Genomic DNA, 21,831 nt, shown 5'->3' on the forward strand with positions numbered 1-21,831 from the left:
AAGGACCACAAGATGAACATAGCGCTGGAGGTGGAAATTGTTGGAATACATGTCAGGACAGAAAACGCCTTTGAGGCGACGCACTATTAGCAAGATCAAAATTCCTCTGAGACACGAGGCACATTCTCAAAAAGAGGTGGAGAGAGGATCACATGGAAGACAGTGAGGAACTGCTTATGGCCACGAGCTGCTAGACATGGAGAAGGTGACGATTACAGCATTACCTCATGCTGTAAATTCTCCTCCATTAGCTTATCTCTAAGGACGCGACGCATTTGTCCTCGGGTCAACCAGGGGCAAACAGAATTATGGAACTGGATCCCTATGGAGAATTCCTCATAATTTGCTTTGTGAAATTAAATGAAAAATGGCGACAAATAAAGTATTTCCCCGCTATACACCTCAACTCTCTTCATTTCCACTAATACTTCAGGGAATGACTCCCAAACACTCTCGTTCCATCCAGCGATGGTCGTCGTGTGGAGAGGTCCCTTCGATGCGCACTCACCAGCTTGGTCATCATGGTGCTCTGAAGGTTAATGCAACAGGCGTTCACTCGGTGTGTTTACTGTGTGCTCGCCTGGGCTTTAATGTTAAATATTTGACGGCACACAAACTTAGACACCTTGGTCAAAGTCACCTCGAGGACTTCCGACTTTCAGATAATCCGTGTTTGCGAGAGAGAGAGAGAGAGAGAGAGAGAGAGAGAGAGAGAGAGAGAGAGACCCTCACGTACCTTGTCGAGCTTCGCCTCGATCTCCACCACGTCCGTCTCCACCTCATCAATGCCCGCCCTGCAGACACAAAACAAAGACAGACAGTCGGGGACAGTTAGTTGTGACGTACGAGCCAGGGATCGGCGGCGGCCGCAAAAAACGGCCACAGAAAGCTGCATCCCAGAACGGGAACCATATGTTTAAAATAAAAAAGCATTACTGCGGCGGGCAGAGCAGGGCCGAGGCCCCTTGTTTTGGCGAGATTCATGGCGTGGCGGCAAACCCCGATGTCACAGTGAATAATAACAAATCTGGAAATGACAGGATTTTGGTTTCAAGCGATTGTTATGGTAATTAAAAAACCAAGAAGAGAAAAGGAGTCGAGAGTGAAGATGCGAAGTGAAAGGTTAAAAAAACAAAAAAAAACAAGGAAAAGGAAGAGAATCAATAATGACAATGAAGGGGATAAACTATTGTGAGCAAGGACTCCGACGAGACAAGTCAAGTCAATGTGAATTTCAACACCAGGGCATTTGTCTTTGTTTAACTGCACGGGTGACTCCCTGTACTCTAAAAGCTAATTAAACCGCAATCAGCCATTACACATCTCGGGTCCTGAAGATTTGACCATTAAAACTGATGAGCAGATCGACATCGGCATCACTGTGGAAGATTAGTGGCCTCGGCCTCGCGGAGAAAAATCAATGGATGACGGCATGCAGAGACATGGACGCTCACTTAGCATATTCAGAAAGCCAGCAGCCAGAACCGGAGGCAACAGCGATACAAAGGTTACCAAAGTCATATTGAACGGGGTGGGGTGCACCTTAGGGTCTTTTTCTGCCAATGTCGCAGTTGCTATGGTAACTGAATTGGTGTTAGGGCGTTGGACCGTGTGTACATAAGGACCTCTGCGCACACACACACACGCACACACACACACACACACACACACACACACACACACACACACAGTAATTCGAGAAGTGATTTTCTTCGGCTCGTCTTGAGCTCTCGGCGGGGAACGGCGCCACGCCCCGCTTGTGCTGGAGCACGTCCACTCAGAACCCTGGGGGATGATGATCTCACCAGCTCCCTATCAAACCCTACAATTTCAGCCCTACCTCCAGCGTTCAAACATTTCTATTACTGACACGCCGGCTGGAAAGACAACCGACGGAATTAAAACACAAACACAAAAACAAGGATAAGAGCGCGACAGCGCGGCGGGAGGAGGACTCCGGCTGAAAAAAGGAGCCCGGAAACAATGACCGCATCGCCCGTTGAGCAACAGCCCCAGCCGGATGGGTCGGTTTATAAAGGTCGTGACCCCCCCGCCCCCCGCTGCTTATACCTCGGGAGATAAACAGACAGGCGGTGAGCCGGGGCAAGGACCGGGACGTCAATCAGCAGCGCAGGCACCTGGTGGACATTCCCAGAATTCCTTTCTAACAGCTCAGCAAAGCAGCGCTGGAGGTGCACAAGCAAAAGCTCAAACCTAGAAATTGTTTCCTCCTTTCGTTTTTTTTTTTTTCTTCCGCATATTGTTTACGTAGATCAAGAATTACAGCATCACAGCACATCACGGGTACAAAGTGCAAAGTCTCCACAGATAAATATAAACAGTGGCATGGTACGGAAATGTACAACGAAAAGGAGCAAAGCAACGTACGGTAACGAGCTAGTAAGGCAGAACGGGATTTAAAAATCATTGTACAGGGCATATTTTCCTTAATCCCCATTTTGATATTACTTTAAATTCTGCTAAAAACTGTTTAACCCTATCGTCCGTACACTGGTTACACAAAGCCTCTGATCATTTGGAAAATAAAATAAAATCTGAATGACGGCGGCCAACATCTGGTTGGTCATCGATTCCTCTAAACAATTCTTCCACAGGCCGATCTTCCACGGGCTTGTGAGAATGTTGAAAAGAGGCAGTCAACTCATGACTCATCCGCCCCAGTAAACAAAAAACACAAGCATGCCGGGGCCAGAGGGAAAAGGGGGAAGAAGAAGAAGGGGAAGTGTAAAGAGAGGAGAGAGAGACTGACGGTGAGTGTGAGGTTAGCTAAGCAGGGGCCTTTCGGGTGTCGCGAGCTCTTTCAAGCATACGTGTGTGTGTGTTTGTGTGTCTTGCAGCAGTAAAGAAAACTATAGGTAACTTCCGGGCAAACAGGCCTCCCGAAGTGTTCCTGGACGACAGGCGTGGCTTACCCTGCGTGTCTCGCACACGCGCGGGCGAGTGTGTCTCCAATGATGAGCCCTCGCTGGGACCCGCTGGGACTCGTAGGAGCAGGAGTCAACGTCACTGATGTGGGGGGGGAATCCACACATGCAGCAGCTCCATGTGCACTCCCATCAGCCCCGATGACCGTCCACGGTGTCTATTCTTAGCCCCATGCGGGTGTGTACTACAGAACCTCGTGAACCTTGCAGGGCTATCCCCCTTTAAAAAAAAATTGTGTGTGTGTGTGTGTGTGTGTGTATCTACCTCCGCGTGCAATAATGCATTAGTCCTATAATAGCGGATAGACGCACAGTTATACAGCTGAATAACACACACACACACACACACACACACACACACACACACACACACACACACACACACACACACACACACACACACACACACACACACACACACACACACACACACACACACACACACACACACACACACTTCTAGCCCAGAGACATGTCCGACCCCCCCAAGTCTTCCAGACCAGATCTGTCACCCGGCATCACGCGCTCCACATCTAAGACTACAAGGACGCAGGGCAAAACCCAATGTCCCATCGTGCCAACAAACACACTGTACATTATCTTGAGTATTTTTGGCACACGCGGTATACAAAGGGAGAAGGAGTCTCCAAATAAAAAGGTGTGTGTGAACAGATATAAACCCGAGATGGCCTCAGAGCTTGTCAAGTAGTTTTTGCAAAAATACACGATCATTACAGGTCATATTGGTGATTAATGACAAGTGTGTGTGTGTGTGTGTGTGTGTGTGTGTGTGTGTGTGTGTGTGTGTGTGTGTTCAGCTATGACAACACACTCTTAATTAAAAAGCAATGAGTCCTGGACAAATCTAAGATTAACTCTGCCCGGAGTCATTGCACTTCCTAATCTGTACGTAGTGCCAGCTCCTGACCCCGCGACGTGTTTATGCGGCTCCTCTCGTCAAACAGCAGAAAAATACCCACGCGGCGGAAATTGGTTTAAAACCCATTTCGCAACAGGCTGCGGTGCAAATGCCACGTAGCCTGGACAGAATCCAGCCATAATGAGGAATTTCAAGCTCATGCGTAGAGCCCGGGAATCAAAAGTTCAGGACGTATGGGAGGGTATCAACCAAATTACTTGTGACCTTTAACTCAGTGTTTTCAATATGAAAAGAAGAAAAGTGGTACAGAAAAAAGGGCGGCATTATTGGCATCATTTTCTAACACTTTATAATAGTATCCAGCCCTGGTGATCTGAAAAGAAAGATGACGAAGGAATGAGGTAAACAGAGGATATTAAGCTACATGCACGTCTTTTGGTCAGCCTCTTTGTCCGCGCTTCCGTGTGTGCTCGAGGACACACATTGCTCTCGTGTTCCTATAATTCCGGCTGCCGTTGTAAATAACCCCGTCCTCAAACTACGTCAGGTGAGTGCAGAAAAAAAGGGATCGGCTCACGTGCACGCGCACAAATGAAACCACTGACTGAATCAGACATGCCCATATTTCAGACAAATAGCGACGCAGCACATTGACCCAGAAACCTACTGAACACAAGGTCTCGTCAAAACGCTCACTGGTTGCCTGGAGACCAGAACATCATATTCAGCCGCGCCCGGTCAGCCTGGGGTGATGCGGCTCACACAACAGGTAGGTAACTCAATTTCAACCCAAAGTAATAAAAAATAAAAACAATGTTGAAAATAACTGAAAATTTGGTTCAAAAAATAACAATTTAGTCGTAGATTTAATGGGTTTACTTGTCACCGCACATGGCGACCATATGGCACCGTGTCATCACGAGTGAAACTGAACAAATCGAGACATTGTTGTTTTGACTCCCTCTCTCCAGACAAACATACAGTATAAAGGACTTGAACGTACTGTACGTTTTGTTTTTTTGAAATGAATGTGCTTTCATCATCCCCCGTCCTCAAATATCGACCGCGCATGCGCAAGCACACACGTACACACGCACCCATCACAATGCCCCCTCCCAGAATTCCAAGTAGTTAGCTCCATGGCAACAATCCAGTAACCCCAATTACCATGGCAACAGGCATCATCAGTACACAGTTTTTGTTATTTCAAGTGACCAGCTTCCTCTTTGTCTGCTATCTCTGTGCGATCCGCACACTGTCTGCAACCCTTTACACGTCCATTCTATCCCTCCATCAGCTCCACCCGACGTCAACCGCCGCCCTCTTTTTTTCATCTCGGTCTTTGTTCTGAAGGGCAGACAAAAATGGTCAGTGGCCGATTAAGAAAGCCTCACAACAATTCGGAGATAACAGGTGCAGCAGTGTCATACAGCTGGTCGCTTGAAATGAAGGATGCTTTGTGTACATATAAATTCCACTGACCTGCGGACAGCTGTAGAAAGACCGCGCTGTGGCCCAGCCTGCCCTCCGAATGACTTCTGGGGATTCATAACAACTCAAATTTGGACATTTTTTTATTGATCTTTTTTTTTGTGATAATTAGCGATTTGTCCGAATTACGTGTTTAATATTGATCATCGTCTCAGGGGAGGTTGCGAGGGGAAATATTTTCGCAATAGGCTATCGAATATACTGTATTTGGTGAAATACTGAAATCAATAGGGTTTTTATGGTTCCTCTGCTCTTCTTATTAAATGTATTTCTACACAGTGAGGGTTCTTTTTCGTGGTCATGCACATCTAGAGCGAGAGCGAGACGAGTGAGATGTCTCTCCCCTCCGCACCCCGTTCCCTCGCTCAGTCCACCGGTGCCCTTTCTCTTTGTCTCATGTGGTGAAGGCCTCCTGTCTGGCTGTCTCTCCGTCTGTCTGTCAAAAGCCCTCCTTGATAAGCCGCCAGCTGCATGTGCGTGTGTGTGTGTGTGTGTGTGTGTGCGCACGTGCAAACCAGCACAGAAATGGAAGTTAGATCCAGAGAGAAAAAAGAGAGAGCAAAGACAGGAAGACTAAACGATGATGAAAATGACGACTGTGTGTGTGTGTGTGTGTGTGTGTGTGTGTGTGGAAGAGAAGAGGTGGGGGGGGTGAACCAATATTTCTGTGTATATCAGATCAGTGACAAACAAATGCAACCTTCTCCCGATAAAAAAAACCCCAAAGCCCAAGTCAAGTCAAGTTTCACGGCACAAAATCCACAATGTGTGTCACGCGCTTCACAAAATGCGACATGAATTCAAGCCTTTGTCAAATCTGCGTTAGTTCTATGCCCCCGAGGCGCGCACACACACACACACACACACACACACACACACACACACACACACACACACACACACACACACACACACACACACACACACACACACACACACACACACACACACACACACACACACGTTTAATGAAGACCCCTCACATTAAAACACACACACTTGCCCAAACAAACCGCCTCCTCACACCAAAAACAACCTCCGCCAAACACTAGGATCTTCTGTGCGCTTCATTCAGGAGTAACAAAGACGCCTTCACCGCGTCCCCTCCGCTGCCCCGCCTCCTCCAAAACGCAACAAACGTCACAGTCATCCCCCAAATAATTCATTTAATGTACTAACGACTGATGAGAAAAAGAAGATAAAAATGACTCATTGTAATTCCACCCACAAGACGCAAGCCAAATCGAGCTTTTAACAAGAGTGTAATGAACATGACTTCTTAAACGTGATGCCATTTCAGACAATAGACCACAGTGATCCATATGTTTGTTTACAAAGACGTGATTTTATTGAACACAATATTGTATCAGCTGGTTGCTTTGCCACGAGAGCGGTACAATGGGATGTCGACGGGATTTGCTGTCAATACTTCACCGGAGGATTTACCGGAAAATGACAGCCGCGAAATCTAACCACCGCGGTGAACGACAGTTTTACTGCCGCTGCTACTTTTTAATGTAATCGTTCGCTAAATCTGGATGCAGAGTTGCAGTGAAAAGAAGAGACGGGACAGAGGCCGCTGTGTTTTACTCTGAAGCAATGCTCGGAAGGCGGTGCTGCGTTGCGGCCACTTCATCCGCCATGTCGGAGCGGTCAAGATCCGCGAGCAAACAACATAGGAACATACGATGCGTATCGAGAGAAGCAAACTTCTCTACAAAATCGACTGTGACCCTCCTAATCCTGAACGGATTTTCATGAAACTGAGTTTGTTATAAACGTGAGCAACTGAACATGATACAGACTTGATCATATTGATTTCCATTCACTGCCATGTTTAAAGGAAAAAGGTGCCCCATATTGCACTTCAATTGTTAAATTACAATTGAGTACTGAATATTTTATGTATTTTAAGATTTTATTTAAATATTGGACCACTTGGATGTTGTTTTCATTGAAGACCATGGGCCAAAGTTCCTTGCTTTATGTGTTTTACAGAATAAATGGAAAGCGAAGTTATATTTTTCAGCCTCTTTTTTTTTTTTTTTTGCCGAGCCGAAAAATGATGCGATCCGTGACTCAAAACGATGATACGATTCGAACCGCGAGTTTTGTGATCCGTTCCACCCCAAATTCTTTGTATCCTCTTGACTTCAGCTTTGTTCAGCCTCTGTGCATGAGTCAGCTGGATGCTTTTCATCAGTTTCGCAGAGGCCTCGACTGATGCAGGAGAAGTCAAAATTAATACCTAGCATCTTCACAATAATAATATTAATTATTATTATTATTATGATTATTATTATCAATAATAATAATCATAATAATAATCATAATAATAATGATATGTCGGCATATGGACACCTGTATGCGCAGCATCTATAGATGTCTCTGTTAAAAGTCTCGCAGGGTTCTGGATGCATCAATAAATCTCTCATGGATATTGTCTACTTTCTTGGCGAGTTAGTGAGGGAGGGAAGAACTGAAAAAAACAAAACGTGTTTCTCCACGGGGAAGTCAGCTGATTTATAGGAAAGAGAATTTGGAGTTGCGTCATGAGCAGAAGGCTGTTGTCCCTCTGCTCAGGCCTCAATGTGACGGATCAACTTTTGGCTTAATTTAGGCAATCTCATTTATCCACACTCTACATTGTCTTATCTGCTTGAACTTGCAGGCACACACCCACACGAGTCAGACGCTTAACTCCACTACCTCATAGATATTCACAGAAAATACGCTAAAAGCACCATCTCCAGGACCGAGTGACAGGGACCCACCCAGCGCTGTGCCCTCCCCCTCGGGGAGGAGAGGCTGAGGCCTAGGCGTAGCTTTTACTGTAGGTGGAAAACCGCCAGAGGTGAACCACTGATAGTTAGAAGACACACACACACACACACACACACACACACACACACACACACACACACACACACACACACACACACACACACACACACACACACACACACACACACACACACACACACACACACACACTCTGACAGACAATCTGTATAATGACGGGCCATCATTTTCTCAAATTAGGGGGTAAAAGAGACGGCTGATTGGAAAGAGAGGGAGTCACAGCGCTCAGGAAAAATAACCAAATGGTCATAGACAGTAAGGCTGTGCCCGGTACAGTATACGGATTAACCACAGGAATGCCAAGGTTTCCTGCAACAAGACGCACAGAAAAACGACTGATCAATCAAGCTACAAGCAGGACACAGAACTTTTTATTCCTTTTAAGATAGTCTGGCTACACTGTTGACCCCAACTAAGCGTTACCAAGGCCGGCAAAGGGTCAAAGGCCAAAGGAAACGGTTGCAAACACACATTCGCAGAGATTCCCCACGAGCCACCATGAGAAAGCGGGGGGAGGAGGATCTGGGGAGGATGCTGCAGATGGCCTGGGGACGCAGCGTTCCCAGGACCACTTCAGTTCCTGGCTCCTTTCATCCTTCCCGCTACAAGAATTCGGTTTACAGAGGCTGTGGCCGTCACACCAGACAACAGCACAACACTTATCAGAAGAAAGGAGAGGGGGATAATGGGTGTGGGAAGAGAGGAATGAGAGAGAGAGAGAGAGAGAGAGAGAGAGAGAGAGAGAGAAATGGAACTCAAGAAACCTTGAGCGACTGTGCGGCTGGAACGGAAACGAAGGGGGAAGCGCGAGCAGTGTCTCACCATCGACTCCAAATGTGAGACTCGCAATGCAATGCCATCTGCAGGGTCTTATCACCCCTTTTCTGTGTGTCGTGCTGGGTTGCTGATTAACGTTTACAACAGTGCTGTGTGTGGAGCTGTGGGGGGCTGAAAGCAGGGGATTGTCCAATCAACATGATGGAGTAGCCCAGTACCATTTTGTTTTCAATTTGCTCTTCAATTCAGTCATTACAGTGGCTCTTTGTCGGCTATTGTACCCACAGGGAAAGAGAGGACAGTATCAGTGAAGAAATGATTCATGGCTTTTGAGTTTGGCAAAATATTGTTGGTGAGTGGACGGGATGGTTTTTGTTTTAAATTTCAAGATTCAGCATTCAAGAGATTTATTTGCCACATGCATTTAGTACGTGATGTATCTTCAAACTGCCAGTATCTATTCACCATTCAAACTTCATATAAAAGTAGGTGACGTCAAAAGGACAAACGGGAGACTTCCAGTGTTATCAGCCTTGAATTCTCACTATGGCCGGGACAGAATATTTCCAACAGCTTTTCCACACACGTAATATGGCTTCAGCTTCTCCATTCTTAGTCCTTGGTACCTTTACCTGTGACAAAATTCGATCCCTTAATTGCATGACTGGGTATTTGGTGTAATCCAACAAATTCCCCGTTCCTGCAAAATCCAAACTCAGAGAATCAAACGTTTCCCAAATATACTGGGAGTAGCGACTGTTTGCAAAGACTTTGGACTCCCCCACACGCCCTGAAGCCTCAGTTCAAATATTAAATCTCCACAGCAAACGTCACACACCTGCCACGACCTGCCTCTTCACCGGACCGCCGGTGCGTCGCCTCTGTACACCTACGACTGAATAAAAGGCTCAACGTGTGATGGTGACCTGTTCCTGGCTGTAGCATTTCCAGTCACCTCCATTCAAAGTCTCCTCCCAAGCCACGGCCTGAAAAGCCTGAACCATCCGCTCGCTGGTTACGTCCATTAATATGTGCCGCAGATGACGATCAGGGTTATAATCGGAGTGCGGGCGCTCTGGCTCCACAGGTAAACGAAAGTCACATTCTGTCGGTTAATTTAGCACAAGGAGCCACTGTCTCCATGAGCGCAGCACAAAGCGTGACTTACAGCCCTAAGTATGTCTGGCAGAGATAAGGCACGACGTTTGTCTGCGTCGGGCAACACAAACAGTGACATGGAAGAAGAATAGGCCCCCGAATCTTGAGGTGGAATCTTAACAAAACAAAAAAATAAAAAATAAAGAAATTCATTGGAAAAAAAATGCAAACGTGGTCAAAGGAGCCGGTCCGTCAAGCACTTCGGGCTCGTCACTCCTACCCGGTGAGGGTTTGGCGGGAAAATGAGTGGGTGATACAATAAGACATGCATGTTAATATTCCATCACACCTTTGTTCCCAGGCACTGTTATTGCGACAGGATCGGCTGGCGTGTGAAAGAAGATGTAACCTGTGTGTGTGTGTGTGTGTGTGTGTGTGTGTGTGTGTCCATAAAGTGGGAGAGCTATGAGACTTTGCGCTGGGCCGGCTGTGAGCCAGCGGAGGTAAGAGCTGGCCGGCTAATCTGGCTGAGGACCAGTGGAGACCAGGGGTTAAGCCTGGTAACACGCACCCCCCGCTGACATCCACGGTGGACTCTGCCAAGGAGGAAACAGCATCGATTAATGCTCTATTATCCATCTAGGAACGGACCATTGGTGCCAGAAACGGGGGGGAGAGGGTCTATCGATTTGCCCACTCGCACTAGCTGTCCGCGGTTTCTCAACTGGTGAGCCACACTCATACATTCCAGAGATGCTGTCGCTCGAATTTAATGAAGAAAGTGAACAAACTGTGTGATACCTTGTGCAAGCTAATTGATACACACATAAGCATAAAAACACACACACACACACACACACACACACACACACAATGAAATCCTCAAAGGGTCCACAACTGATGTGTTGAAGATAATCCATTAATTTTATCCCCAAAATAAACATTGACCATAATCCCTAAATCTAACATAATCCTGAAGAGTATTGTGTGTGTGTGTGTGTGTGTGTGTGTGTGTGTGTGTGTGTGTGTGTGTGTGTGTGTATCAGCATGTGAGTGTCTTGTCTATTTACGTGGTAATCCGATAATAGGAAAAAAATCAGTGGAATACCAATCTCTGCTATATTCATTGGAAGGTTAGGTGTAAACATAACCTACCAAGATCTGGTAGCAATGCTGGTGTTACTTATATGTAAAAAAAAACTAACAAAAAAAAAAACGGGCGCTTTTTAATTAAAAATATTATTTAGGAAAACCAAGCCAAACCAACCATTGCATTGCGTCTGCCCTCCCTTTGCGGTTATGATGGGATGACGCTGGCTATTGGCACACAGTGGGTGCACACACACACACACACACACACACACACACACACACACACACACACACACACACACACACACACACACACACACACACACACACACACACACACACACACACACACACACACACACGGGTGGAAGGGAGAGGTAGTGATGGTTGGGAGCAGAGGAGAGAGAGATAACACAGAGGAAGGGTAAAGGGGGTTAGAGGGAGGAGACGCTCAGTTTACATTGACACTAGGGGTGGTCTTATACAAGACCCTGCGCACGGTGGATGTCAAGGAAAAACAAAAGCATGCAGGTCCACCGAGAGCCTGTCTGGAACATGTAGGGATTTATACTCCTAGTTAAAGTCAAAGAATTTACCATCCCTCTCTTTCTGTGCGCGTGTGTGTGTGTGTGTGTGTGTGTGTGTGTGTGTGTGTGTGTGTGTGTGTGTGTGTGTGTGTGTGTGTGTGTCATGGTATGAGGCAATCTTTTAAAATTAATAGTGGGGGAGAGAGACTTTGGATCATTTCCCCTCCACTTGGTTATAAAAATGACATTTGCAACTGTTTCACAAGTGATTTTATAGGAAAAACCCTAACTTTACTGAGAGAGAGAAAACCCAAACATAAAAACCCTCAAGTTTCAGAGCACTGCAAGAACGGCAGAGATGCAATGGCAAAGCGTCTTTTTCTTTATCAACACTCTGTTTGGTTTCGTCGTGACGGGCGGCATCCCTGACAATCCTAGTCATGCTGGCGTCGTGTAAATTTGTGTATACATCTCTCTCGTCAAAGCGGCCAAAAAGATATTCCCACGGAACCTCCCTGCTCAGGCAGCTGCCTCTGTCTACTCCACAGGGACACATGCACACACAAATGCACGCATGCAAACGCATGCACGACATTTATCCCACAGAGGATCTACACACCCACATACCACCGCCCTGGTATACTGAGCATGACCCTCCTTCCTGCTCCAAGACATATTGTCCATTACCAGCCAGCTACTCCGCTTCAGCTGTTCTGATTTTCCACTTGTATCCGACGGGCAATCCATCAAACAGATGGAAGGAAACCCCTCCATATGCAGGGCAGCATTTCTGGATAGCGGCTGATGGGTCCACAATAGTTTGGGGTCTGGAAGAATCTGGTGCTGACGCAGCAGACGGAAAGGCTTTCATTTGGTACCGAGGCCTTCTGCCGAATTGAGGAGATGGAACGTTAGGGAGCGGAACAGGGGTAATGGAATCTGCCGCCTCTTCAGGGCTAATTGGTTTTCTAGACTACTCTTGGTTCCTAAAGGATGACGTAGGTTAAGTCACCATTATTTTATGTGTGTGTAGTGTATTGTACAAACTCACATGCACATGCACACACCCTGCCACCTGTTTGGCAGCTTAACGCACGCTCGGGTACAATAATATACTGAGCAGGTTTACCTGGGCATGCCTATACACGTGGTAGACAATAAAAGAGCGTGTTCAAGTCTGTACCACAGACACACAGGGATCCACCAAATGTCATTTGGACCAATTACGAGTCACCATTGGGTACTTGGTGGCAATACAAATATAAAAATTTTCAGTTTCAATTACAGTGAAAACACTGTTTTTTTACAGTAATCAATTTATTCACTGCCAGAAATCAGATGCAAAAAACTGTTACTGCGTTCCAAAAATGAAAACACATCGTTAGATCCAACAGGTCACACACACGCACGCACGCGAGGAACCCTGGTCATGACATGCTGTCCATCTGCTCCAGGCTTGTCCCAACTAGCCCACTCTCTACAAGAAACTTGTGTTTTCTAAACCCCATCGTCTGTGTCTCTGTGCCGCAGGGCCCTGAATACGCCACTCGGGTGGTGTGTGGCAGGCGGAGCTGCCACGGTCCCAAATGCTGCATGTTAAGCCCCCATACAGCTCCTTGTCCCACTCACCCTGCCCACCCATTGAACATCTTCCCACAGGGAGGGAACTTCCGGCGGCAGGTTTTCGAGATCAGAATTCAAGACACGGCTTTGATTTGGATTACAAGAAGCACATGTCCCACCCTGGAGCACCTCAGCTTCATAGAACCTCAGTCCATGTCAGTCTGCAGCCGGCCAGACAGTTAAAATGTAGGCAAAAAAAAAAAAAAAAGACAAAATCACAATCATGACATAAAGCGGGTGTTGAGAAATGTAAAAGTCTTAATCTGGAGCTCAGAGCAAACAATAGCATTTCTTAAAGCGGGCAGGGCACCGGAGGAAACACACACACATGTGAACTGTGGAAGTACTGCACAAAGCCAGGTTTAAGAAAGCAGCCAAGAGACAAAGTTGTCATTTAAATAAATACAACAGATTTGACTTGGCAACAGGCCTCAGCATGATTTTTGCTAAATCTCTGCATCACTTTTGATCTCAAGGTATCACCCCGAGAACTACCGAAGCCGGTTGGGTCGGTCAAATGGGAGAATCGTCAAGCACATCAACCAACTGTTCAGTCGTGTTTGGAATAATGCTTCGTTAAAACTACAGAGCGGGTTAGAAAGAGTGATGGTGCCGCAGTAGCTGCTCGTTTGCCTCCAGAGCAGCCTTGGGCGGAGCACAACAAGAGCCGAGTTTAAACCAGAAAACGAAAGGCTTTGCAATACGCAGTAAAAAAAAAAAGCTGCTCGCGGTTCGTCCCCTGAACTCTTATCAAATGCACAATTGTGTGCATTTGTGTTCAGGTCACGACACAAAAACAGATTTTGAGCTCGACTTTAATCTCGGAGCATCTCATCAGAAATGTGGATGAGTGGGTCACAAACAGTAAAATAATAATAAAAATAATTTGCATTCCTTGAACTCCAAATACCCGTCGCTGGAGAGGTCAAGGGGCAGAGAGATATTATGGTTAATACCATAAAGCTTTAAAGCCATGGAAAGTAGCGCATGAGCAAGCAAAATATTAATATTCCCGGCCAGCGCAGAGAGCTTGTGTCCAGCTGATGGACAGCTTACTAATTCCTGCCGTGACCTTCAGTCAAACCCCGGCGATGGCATTTCATTTGCTTCCTATTCTACATTAACCCAAAAACAACAATTAAACGGGAAAGGGGATTACAATTTGGTGTGAGGCCGGTAGTGTGTGTGTGAGTATTAACAGAATATATAGGCTACCCAGTTGATTTCATTAGTGCGTGCGGTCGGGGGGGGAGAAAATCCTATTTCAGATATGACTACACCCTGTAAGCCCCCTGGCTGCACGTGTAGCGGTGATGAGGGGAAAAAATAAATAAATAAAAAAGGAAAAGCGTTGCGTCGGGGATTGCGTAGGAGAGTCCACGTGCCAGATGATCTTCCCTCATTCAAATTAGTGGGAGAAGCTGAGGACAGCTCATAGAAACGGTGTGGAAATGATACACACTGTCGACTAAAACAATCCGATAAAAAGGAATAAAGTGTGCGGGCAGACATGCACACACGCGCACACATAAACAAGTAGTTTTCTTGCAGCACCAATATACAGATGACTGTTAAATATTAAAATGTCCTGAATAAAAAGGCTCCAACGCCTTTTACATTCGCTTCATGGCATTTATAAAAGGCAGTGACTAAGGACATTAAAAAAAAAAAACAATAATTGTGCTTGCTACCCTAGTGATCATTCAATACAAGACTTTTTTTAGCTGTTCTATTTAGTATGTTCAATAACTTAAATTAAGAGTAGTCTAAGAAAATGAACTGCTCCGTTCAACAGAAAACTAAAATGTTAGATTTGCGCTATTGTGCAGAAGCACATTGCTGACTGCATCAAACCAGTGGGATGCCACTCGTGCGCCCAGAGTGCCAACAAGCGAGCAAGAGTCCTGTCCTTGAGAGCAAAAAAATGGTTTGTTGCTCTGACAAGCAAACAGCTTCAATTGGCGTTCAGCTGGTTTGAAAAACATCTTTCATTTTTAAATTCATTATTCACTTACTCAACAGCAAATTGTTATTGGCCTGTGTGGGGGAAAAAAAAAAAACATCCCAAATCATGGGATGAGAGGACCTCATTTCAATCATGTGAAGGACCCTTCAGCCCGCAGCCAGTAACACATATTCACTTCTCGCTTTGAAGTTAAACAATTTTTCATGCCTCCAACATGAAAGAACAGTCTCCTGCAGTAAGCAGTCGGAACATTTCAACACAGCATCTACCTCTACACACGCTGAGGGAAGTAAAAATAACATTTGTTCAGACGCGAGGGGGATATAGGATCTTTTTATGAGTTCAGGTGTGCCTGGGTGGTTCCGTATGACACCTCTGGGCTGTGAGAGTTCAGGGGTCAATTGCGAGTTAAACAGTGGCTTTCCTAAAGAGGACCTTGCTGGATACACAGAGTCATTGATAAAAGCCCCGGGTTCGTTAGGGGGGGGGGGGGACTCTCTAACCCGACCTGAAATGCCAGGCTGATGATTGGACGTATTTTAGTCATCGTATGGGTATAAGAAACAAAAATCTAAATTACCAATATATGAGGACTATCTACATGATCTTTACTCTGGATCAGTGCTTCTCAACCTTTTCAATATTAAGGACCCTCAATTTGATACGCATTAGGCTACACACCCAATTGACAATTCAATAGGATTTTGTCTCTGGGACCCCAATCTGAGAAGATTTTTATTGTTAGATATGATTCTGTCAAAGATTCCATTCTTGACTTTACTAAAGATAAAACATTATTGTAATAATTGTACATGATCTTACATGATCTTGTGAAATGGTGATGTTCAAAATTAAAAGTGGACCTATTTTGCTCCTTTTTACACAAGTTAATATACACCGATCAGCAACAACATTAAAACCACCACTTATAACAACTAATATTGTGTAGCTCCCCCATGTGCCACCAAAACAGCTGTGACCCGTGGAGGCATGGACTCCACAAGTCCTCCTGTGGTATCTGGCACCAAGACGTTAGTAGCAGAAGTTGTGAGGTTGGGCCTCCATGGATCAGGCTTTTTGTTCCATCAGATCGGACCCTAACCCCGTCCACATGATGTAGAAGAAAACATGATTCATCAGACCAGGCCACCTTCTTCCATTGCTCCATGGTCCAGTTCTGACGCTCACGTCCTCATTGTAGGAGCTTTCAGTGGTGGACAGGGGTCAGCATGGACACTCTGAGCGCTCTGTGGCTACACAGCTCCATACACATCAAGCTGTGATGCACTGTGTGTTGTGACCCCTTAACAGGTGCCATTGGAACCAAATGATCCATGTTATTCACTTCACCTGTCACTGGTTTTAATGTTGTGGTTGATCGGTGTAGATCTCTGAGGTCCCCAAAACAAGTTGTTTGCTGAAAATACCACTCGGATAATGCAATAGAGCCATTCTGACATACCTCTAAATCCATTTAAACGCTCTGTTTAAATGGGAGGAGCCACCCTCCTGAGGCTACGAGTTCTGTGAGCCAATGGGGTTTGAGCACAAGTTCCGGCTTCTGTGAGCCAATGGGGTTTGAGCATGGCTCCCGGGTTTTGTTCTATTACCTCCGAAACTTTCACTGATCAGTCCACCAAAATTAGTTTCTGAACAAATTTTAGGCGAGAACTAATCAACCCAGTTGCTGAATCTCCACTCATATTAGATCTACAAGGCCTCATTCAAAAGTTGGTCGTGTCTTTCGTCGCCATCCTCTCAGCTTGTGGGAGTCTGTGAGCACGGGGACTCTCAGACGCGGGGATCTTTTGTTTCATGTAGACGTCGGAAAAATAAAATAAATATATTTAATCTGCTGGCCGTCAAAGCAGTCCCGCCCAAATATCACGATACACAATATTATCGTCGTTGCTGTTGACCAGGCGCGGGGGCAGTGACGGAGAAAGTGCTCCCATTTAATCCATTATGACGAATACGTCTACAATAAAAAACACTCTGCATTTGTTTTCTTTGCAGAGACGGTGAGCTTTTAGCGGCGGATCGAGGAGAACGGATGGCACCTTGCGCGTCCACGTGAGGCTGCGTGCGGGAAGGATCTCCCGTTCACCAGTCAGTCAGTTGCATGACGACAACAGGATAAAGTCGGAGCTGCAACCTAATCACCATCCACGCCACGTGCACCGCCAGGTCTAAATCCTCCATCTGCTTTTACCCCTGCGCATCCTCTCTGTGCGCAGTGAAGTGATTGAGCTGCCACGGCGGACGGACGGACAGAGGGACGGGGGGAGGGGCCGATATTTAGATACTGTGAAAATATAGCATATGGTGGCAAACACCTCGATATTATCGAATTTCGGCCCAAGCCTAAATCTACAATAAAAACAACCCTATTTGTATTGGTTTTGTTTGGAGAAAGGCACAGCAGATGGGATGGAGCGGATGACCACATAAGGAAATGAGTGACCAGCTGACGTCAGCTCGTGCAGAGAGTAGGAAACAAACCTTTGAAAAGGGAGCATTCGGAGCGGTCGGAAGCCTGAGCGTTTTCTTCACGGCCGTTACTTTGTCATTAGTTTACCTCATGATTTAACACTTTGGCCATGTCTTATATGAACATCCCACATTGTAAGATTATATATATATCCACCACTCACAAAAAGTTAGGGATATTCGGCTTGCGGGTGAAATTTCAGGATGAACCTAAAATGCACTATAATCTTTACAGGTGAACTTAATTTGACCTTCTCTAAACTTTTGAATGCCCATGTCCAACTGTTCAATGTTTCAGTACTTTTTGCACAACTTGCTGTTCTCTAACAAGGAGCAGAACGGCAAAATTCACAACAGGTGTTTGATCCATGAATCGACCAATACATTTCCTGGTTCAATTAGAATTGGTATTTAAACAGTCCTCTTCATCACGCTGTTTTTGACATCATGAAACCAAGACGACACCTAACAACTGATCAACAGTACCTCGCCGTTGCGAGGCTTCAAACAGGATGTTCTCAGGGGGAAGTGGCCACTGAGCTTAGAGTGTCACAGAGTGTCATCAGCAGGTTGCAACAGAGATTCAGAGACTGGAAGAGTCACAGAAGTGGACGTCCTTTGGCCACATCCCACACTGATGACCGCTTCATTGTGAACAGTGCCCTGCGGAACCGGATGATGAATGCCACTCAACTCCAGGCACATTTAAGGGAGGTGAGAGGCACCCAAGTGTCACGTCAGACCATTCAAAACCGTTTACATCAGCGTGGTCTGCGTGCTAGACGACCTGCAAGGGTACCTGACCACACCACCAGGCACAGACATCATCGTCTTGCACGGGCCAGGGAGCATTGACGCTGGACGAGGGACCAGTGGCCTCAGTGCTGTTCTCTGATGAAAGTTGATTCACGTTGGGCAGAAATGATGGCTGCCAACGATGTTGGAGACGTCAAGGAGAGCGCTTTGCATCAGCCACTGTTGTCACCAGCCGAGCCTTTGGTGGTGGTGGTGTTACAGTGTGGGCAGGTGTGTCTAGCCAATACAGAACTGCCCTACACTTTGTGAATAGTACAGTAACAAGCCCATACTACCCGAATTACATCATTAATCCAGTCATTGTGCCCCTGCATGAACAACACAGGCCTCATTCCATCTTCATGGACAACAATGCTTCAGCTCATTGAGGTCGCATCATTAGGGAACGGCTGCTGGAGACTGGGGCACCTCAAATGGAGTGGCCTGCACTTTCTCCAGACCTGAATCCCATAGAAAACCTATGGGATCAGCTGAGACGCCGTGTAGAGGCTCGTAACTCTGTACCCCAGAACCTCAATGACCTGAGGGCCGCCCTTCAAGAAGAGTGGGGGGCCATGCCTCAGCAGACAATAAGTCGACTTGTGAACAGCATGAGACGTCGTTATCAAGCTGTAATTGATGCTCAAGGGCACATGACAAGTTATTGAGACATTGACATTTTTTGTTGTGGTAAACCCACCACTGTTGTTGGCTTTTGTTTCAATAAATAGTTTGAGATGAGGAAATCACCATTGCATGCTTCTACTTAAACGCTCTACTTTCATGATATAATATCACTGTAGCGTGAACTTTTTACATTTTCTATAAATTTCACCCGAAAGTCAAATATCCCTAACTTTTTGTGAGTAGTGTATGACTGAAAATAAGGAAAAGCAGAATAGGTCCCCCTTAATCATTTGGCTTGGAACCTCTTGGACCCCTGGGGGTCACCCCATGTTGAGAACCACTGCTCTTGAATTTTAGTCCCTTAACTCACGTGCAAGATTACATATGGATTCCGTGATGATCGCAGAGGTCAATATTGCAATTGCAATTCAATATTATCTGTGCAGCTACAGTATGTGTAGGCTTTAGGGGGCACATGACAATTTTTTCCGACCTTGCCCTGGAAAAGATCACTATATGTCTAAACCCACAATACATAGATTTTTTTTTACCATGTTATACCTTCCCGAGAAACCTATTGCTTGAGAGTTTACGGCTAAGCCATTGAGAATATGCACGAATCCGGGAAATCTGACTGCTGGTTTGACAGTCTTTGCCAGCGAACAGTGATAAAGGTTACAGTGAGGCTTGCAGCGTACAGTAATCTGAATTTAGCGTAGTATTTTCAATATATTCTTCTAAAGCATGGCACACAACGGGGACGTTAAGAGCCTTGGCGTTGATGTAGCACCTCCTGCGAGCGGGAATAAGAGGATAAGGTTTATCTAGGTTGTGTGTAGCTGCTTGAGGGACATTTTCTTTTTTATCAGAGTACATCTCCTGTGTACACAGATGCATTAGGGAGAGTGGTTTGGAATGGGCATCTCAGCTTAAGCAACTTAATGCGAGTGGACTGGAATGTTTCTAAAAGATTTTCCAGAGCCCCCGTCTTCAAGCCCTTAACGCTTTACCGAAGGTCAGTGTCTGGTCACACTCAGATGGCCACGGTGTGACCTTTCCACGTTTTGGCGGATGGTAAATTCGGGACTTCCTGTTCAATTGGACGTGTCCGGGGACAGTTTCCAGGCCATCGCAGTACACGTGGCGTACTGCGTTGTCTAATCTCTCAAGGACGTTTGGCAACAAGTGATCTTATTCAGCACTTAATAATACATTTTCTTTCCATGTACAACACCGTCTATATGATTTTAAGGGAGCCTGGTACAGTGCCACCACTGCTCTCTGATAAATATATGACGTTCCTTCAGAGTCGGTGTGTGTGAGCGTGTGTGCGTGTGTGTGTGTGTGTGTGTGTGTGTGTGTGTGTGTGTGTGTGTGTGTGTTTGCACCTGCATGTTTATCCGTGTTTGTTGGGAGGGGGTGGGGGTCGATTGAGCTTTCAAGTAGACAGCTCAACAGCGGAGTAAAGAAGAGGGAGAGGCAGTTGCCATGACAGCCAAAGTGACCGCTCGCTAGCAGCGACGGCGGTGGATTTCACCCCTCTCCGATTAGAGATAGCAACCCAGAGCCTATTTACATATTTCACCGGCAGCTGACCAATGGCAATTCATTATCTCGGAGGAGAAAAAGAGGGGGTGATGATGTGGGCACGAGGAGGATAATAGGTGATGACGCAGGTACAGAGTGTAAACACAGCCAGTGATTTCTTTTGACAGAAACCAGGGCGCCAGACAGATATCGGGAGCATGCGCCGGCATTTTAATCTTTCAATGTAGGCTCACGGGGGTTTTAAGACGCACTCTCATGGCAAATGACGTCAGAGACAATCACCAACAAAAGCCTCTGCGCAAATATTGCACCTATTTTTCCATGTATTTATTTGAGTATTTATTATAACCGGCTCCCGCTCCCCTGTGTTATTTGATGTACACATGTTATGAAGACATTTTCAATCCCTTTCTTACATGTACGCATGTATGCTCCAATACAGTGTTTACACAGCTGATTCATAGGGCACAGACCTATATCATAGGGTCTATAGTTATTGCATTTTAAATTGTAAAAACGGAACACACAACTTTTCAGCATAATATAAAATATAGAATGACATCGAACAAAAACTGAAAGTAAAACGATTACACCATAATCCAATGTAATGTTATGCGTGGCATCAAGCGCCCTTGTTTTATTGTGTTTTATTTAGGGACTCGGGAGGCAGTGCCCCGTTAAATTCGACTTAGGTCAAAGAAAGCAGTGAATAAATCATAACACGCTGAATATGACTTAAATATGAGTGTTTTCAAAGGTGCTACGTACTGAAACTGTGAGGTGTGGGGTTTAAAAAAAACTGAATCTCTCACACACAGATGTAATCTACAGAATGGTTAACCCTCATCTGCCCCTGCTGTCCGCCGTAACCATAGCAACCCCAGCAGACCATTATCCGACAGGAGATAAATATCCAATTTGGCCGGTATCCAGGCCACGTCAATCTGTCAAAAGTACAATTTGGTTTTCTGCATCACACAACATGTAAGTATGGCGTGAGGGGGGCACTGAAACACAAAGTCTGACTCATCAGCTGTTTGGCAAACCGCCTGGACAGGTATGGTAAAGGAAGTGATATTTAAATATAATAAAAGCAGGTTGTTATTGTTA

At 45.8% G+C, this 21,831-nt stretch overlaps 1 protein-coding gene across 1 annotated transcript in view; it reads right to left on the reverse strand.

The window, feature by feature from the left end:
• LOC307230224 (arf-GAP with coiled-coil, ANK repeat and PH domain-containing protein 3-like) overlaps window positions 1-21,831 on the reverse strand; it is a 56,637-nt gene that overhangs the window by 31,253 nt on the left and 3,553 nt on the right. The window contains exon 2 of the mRNA XM_080000459.1: window positions 737-794. Within this exon, the coding sequence (XP_079856585.1) occupies window positions 737-794 (58 nt within the window). The remainder of the gene's footprint in view (window positions 1-736; window positions 795-21,831) is intronic.

This window comes from Zeus faber (genome assembly GCF_960531495.2).
Source record: "Zeus faber genome assembly, chromosome: 5".
Classification (NCBI taxonomy): Eukaryota; Metazoa; Chordata; class Actinopteri; order Zeiformes; family Zeidae; genus Zeus; species Zeus faber.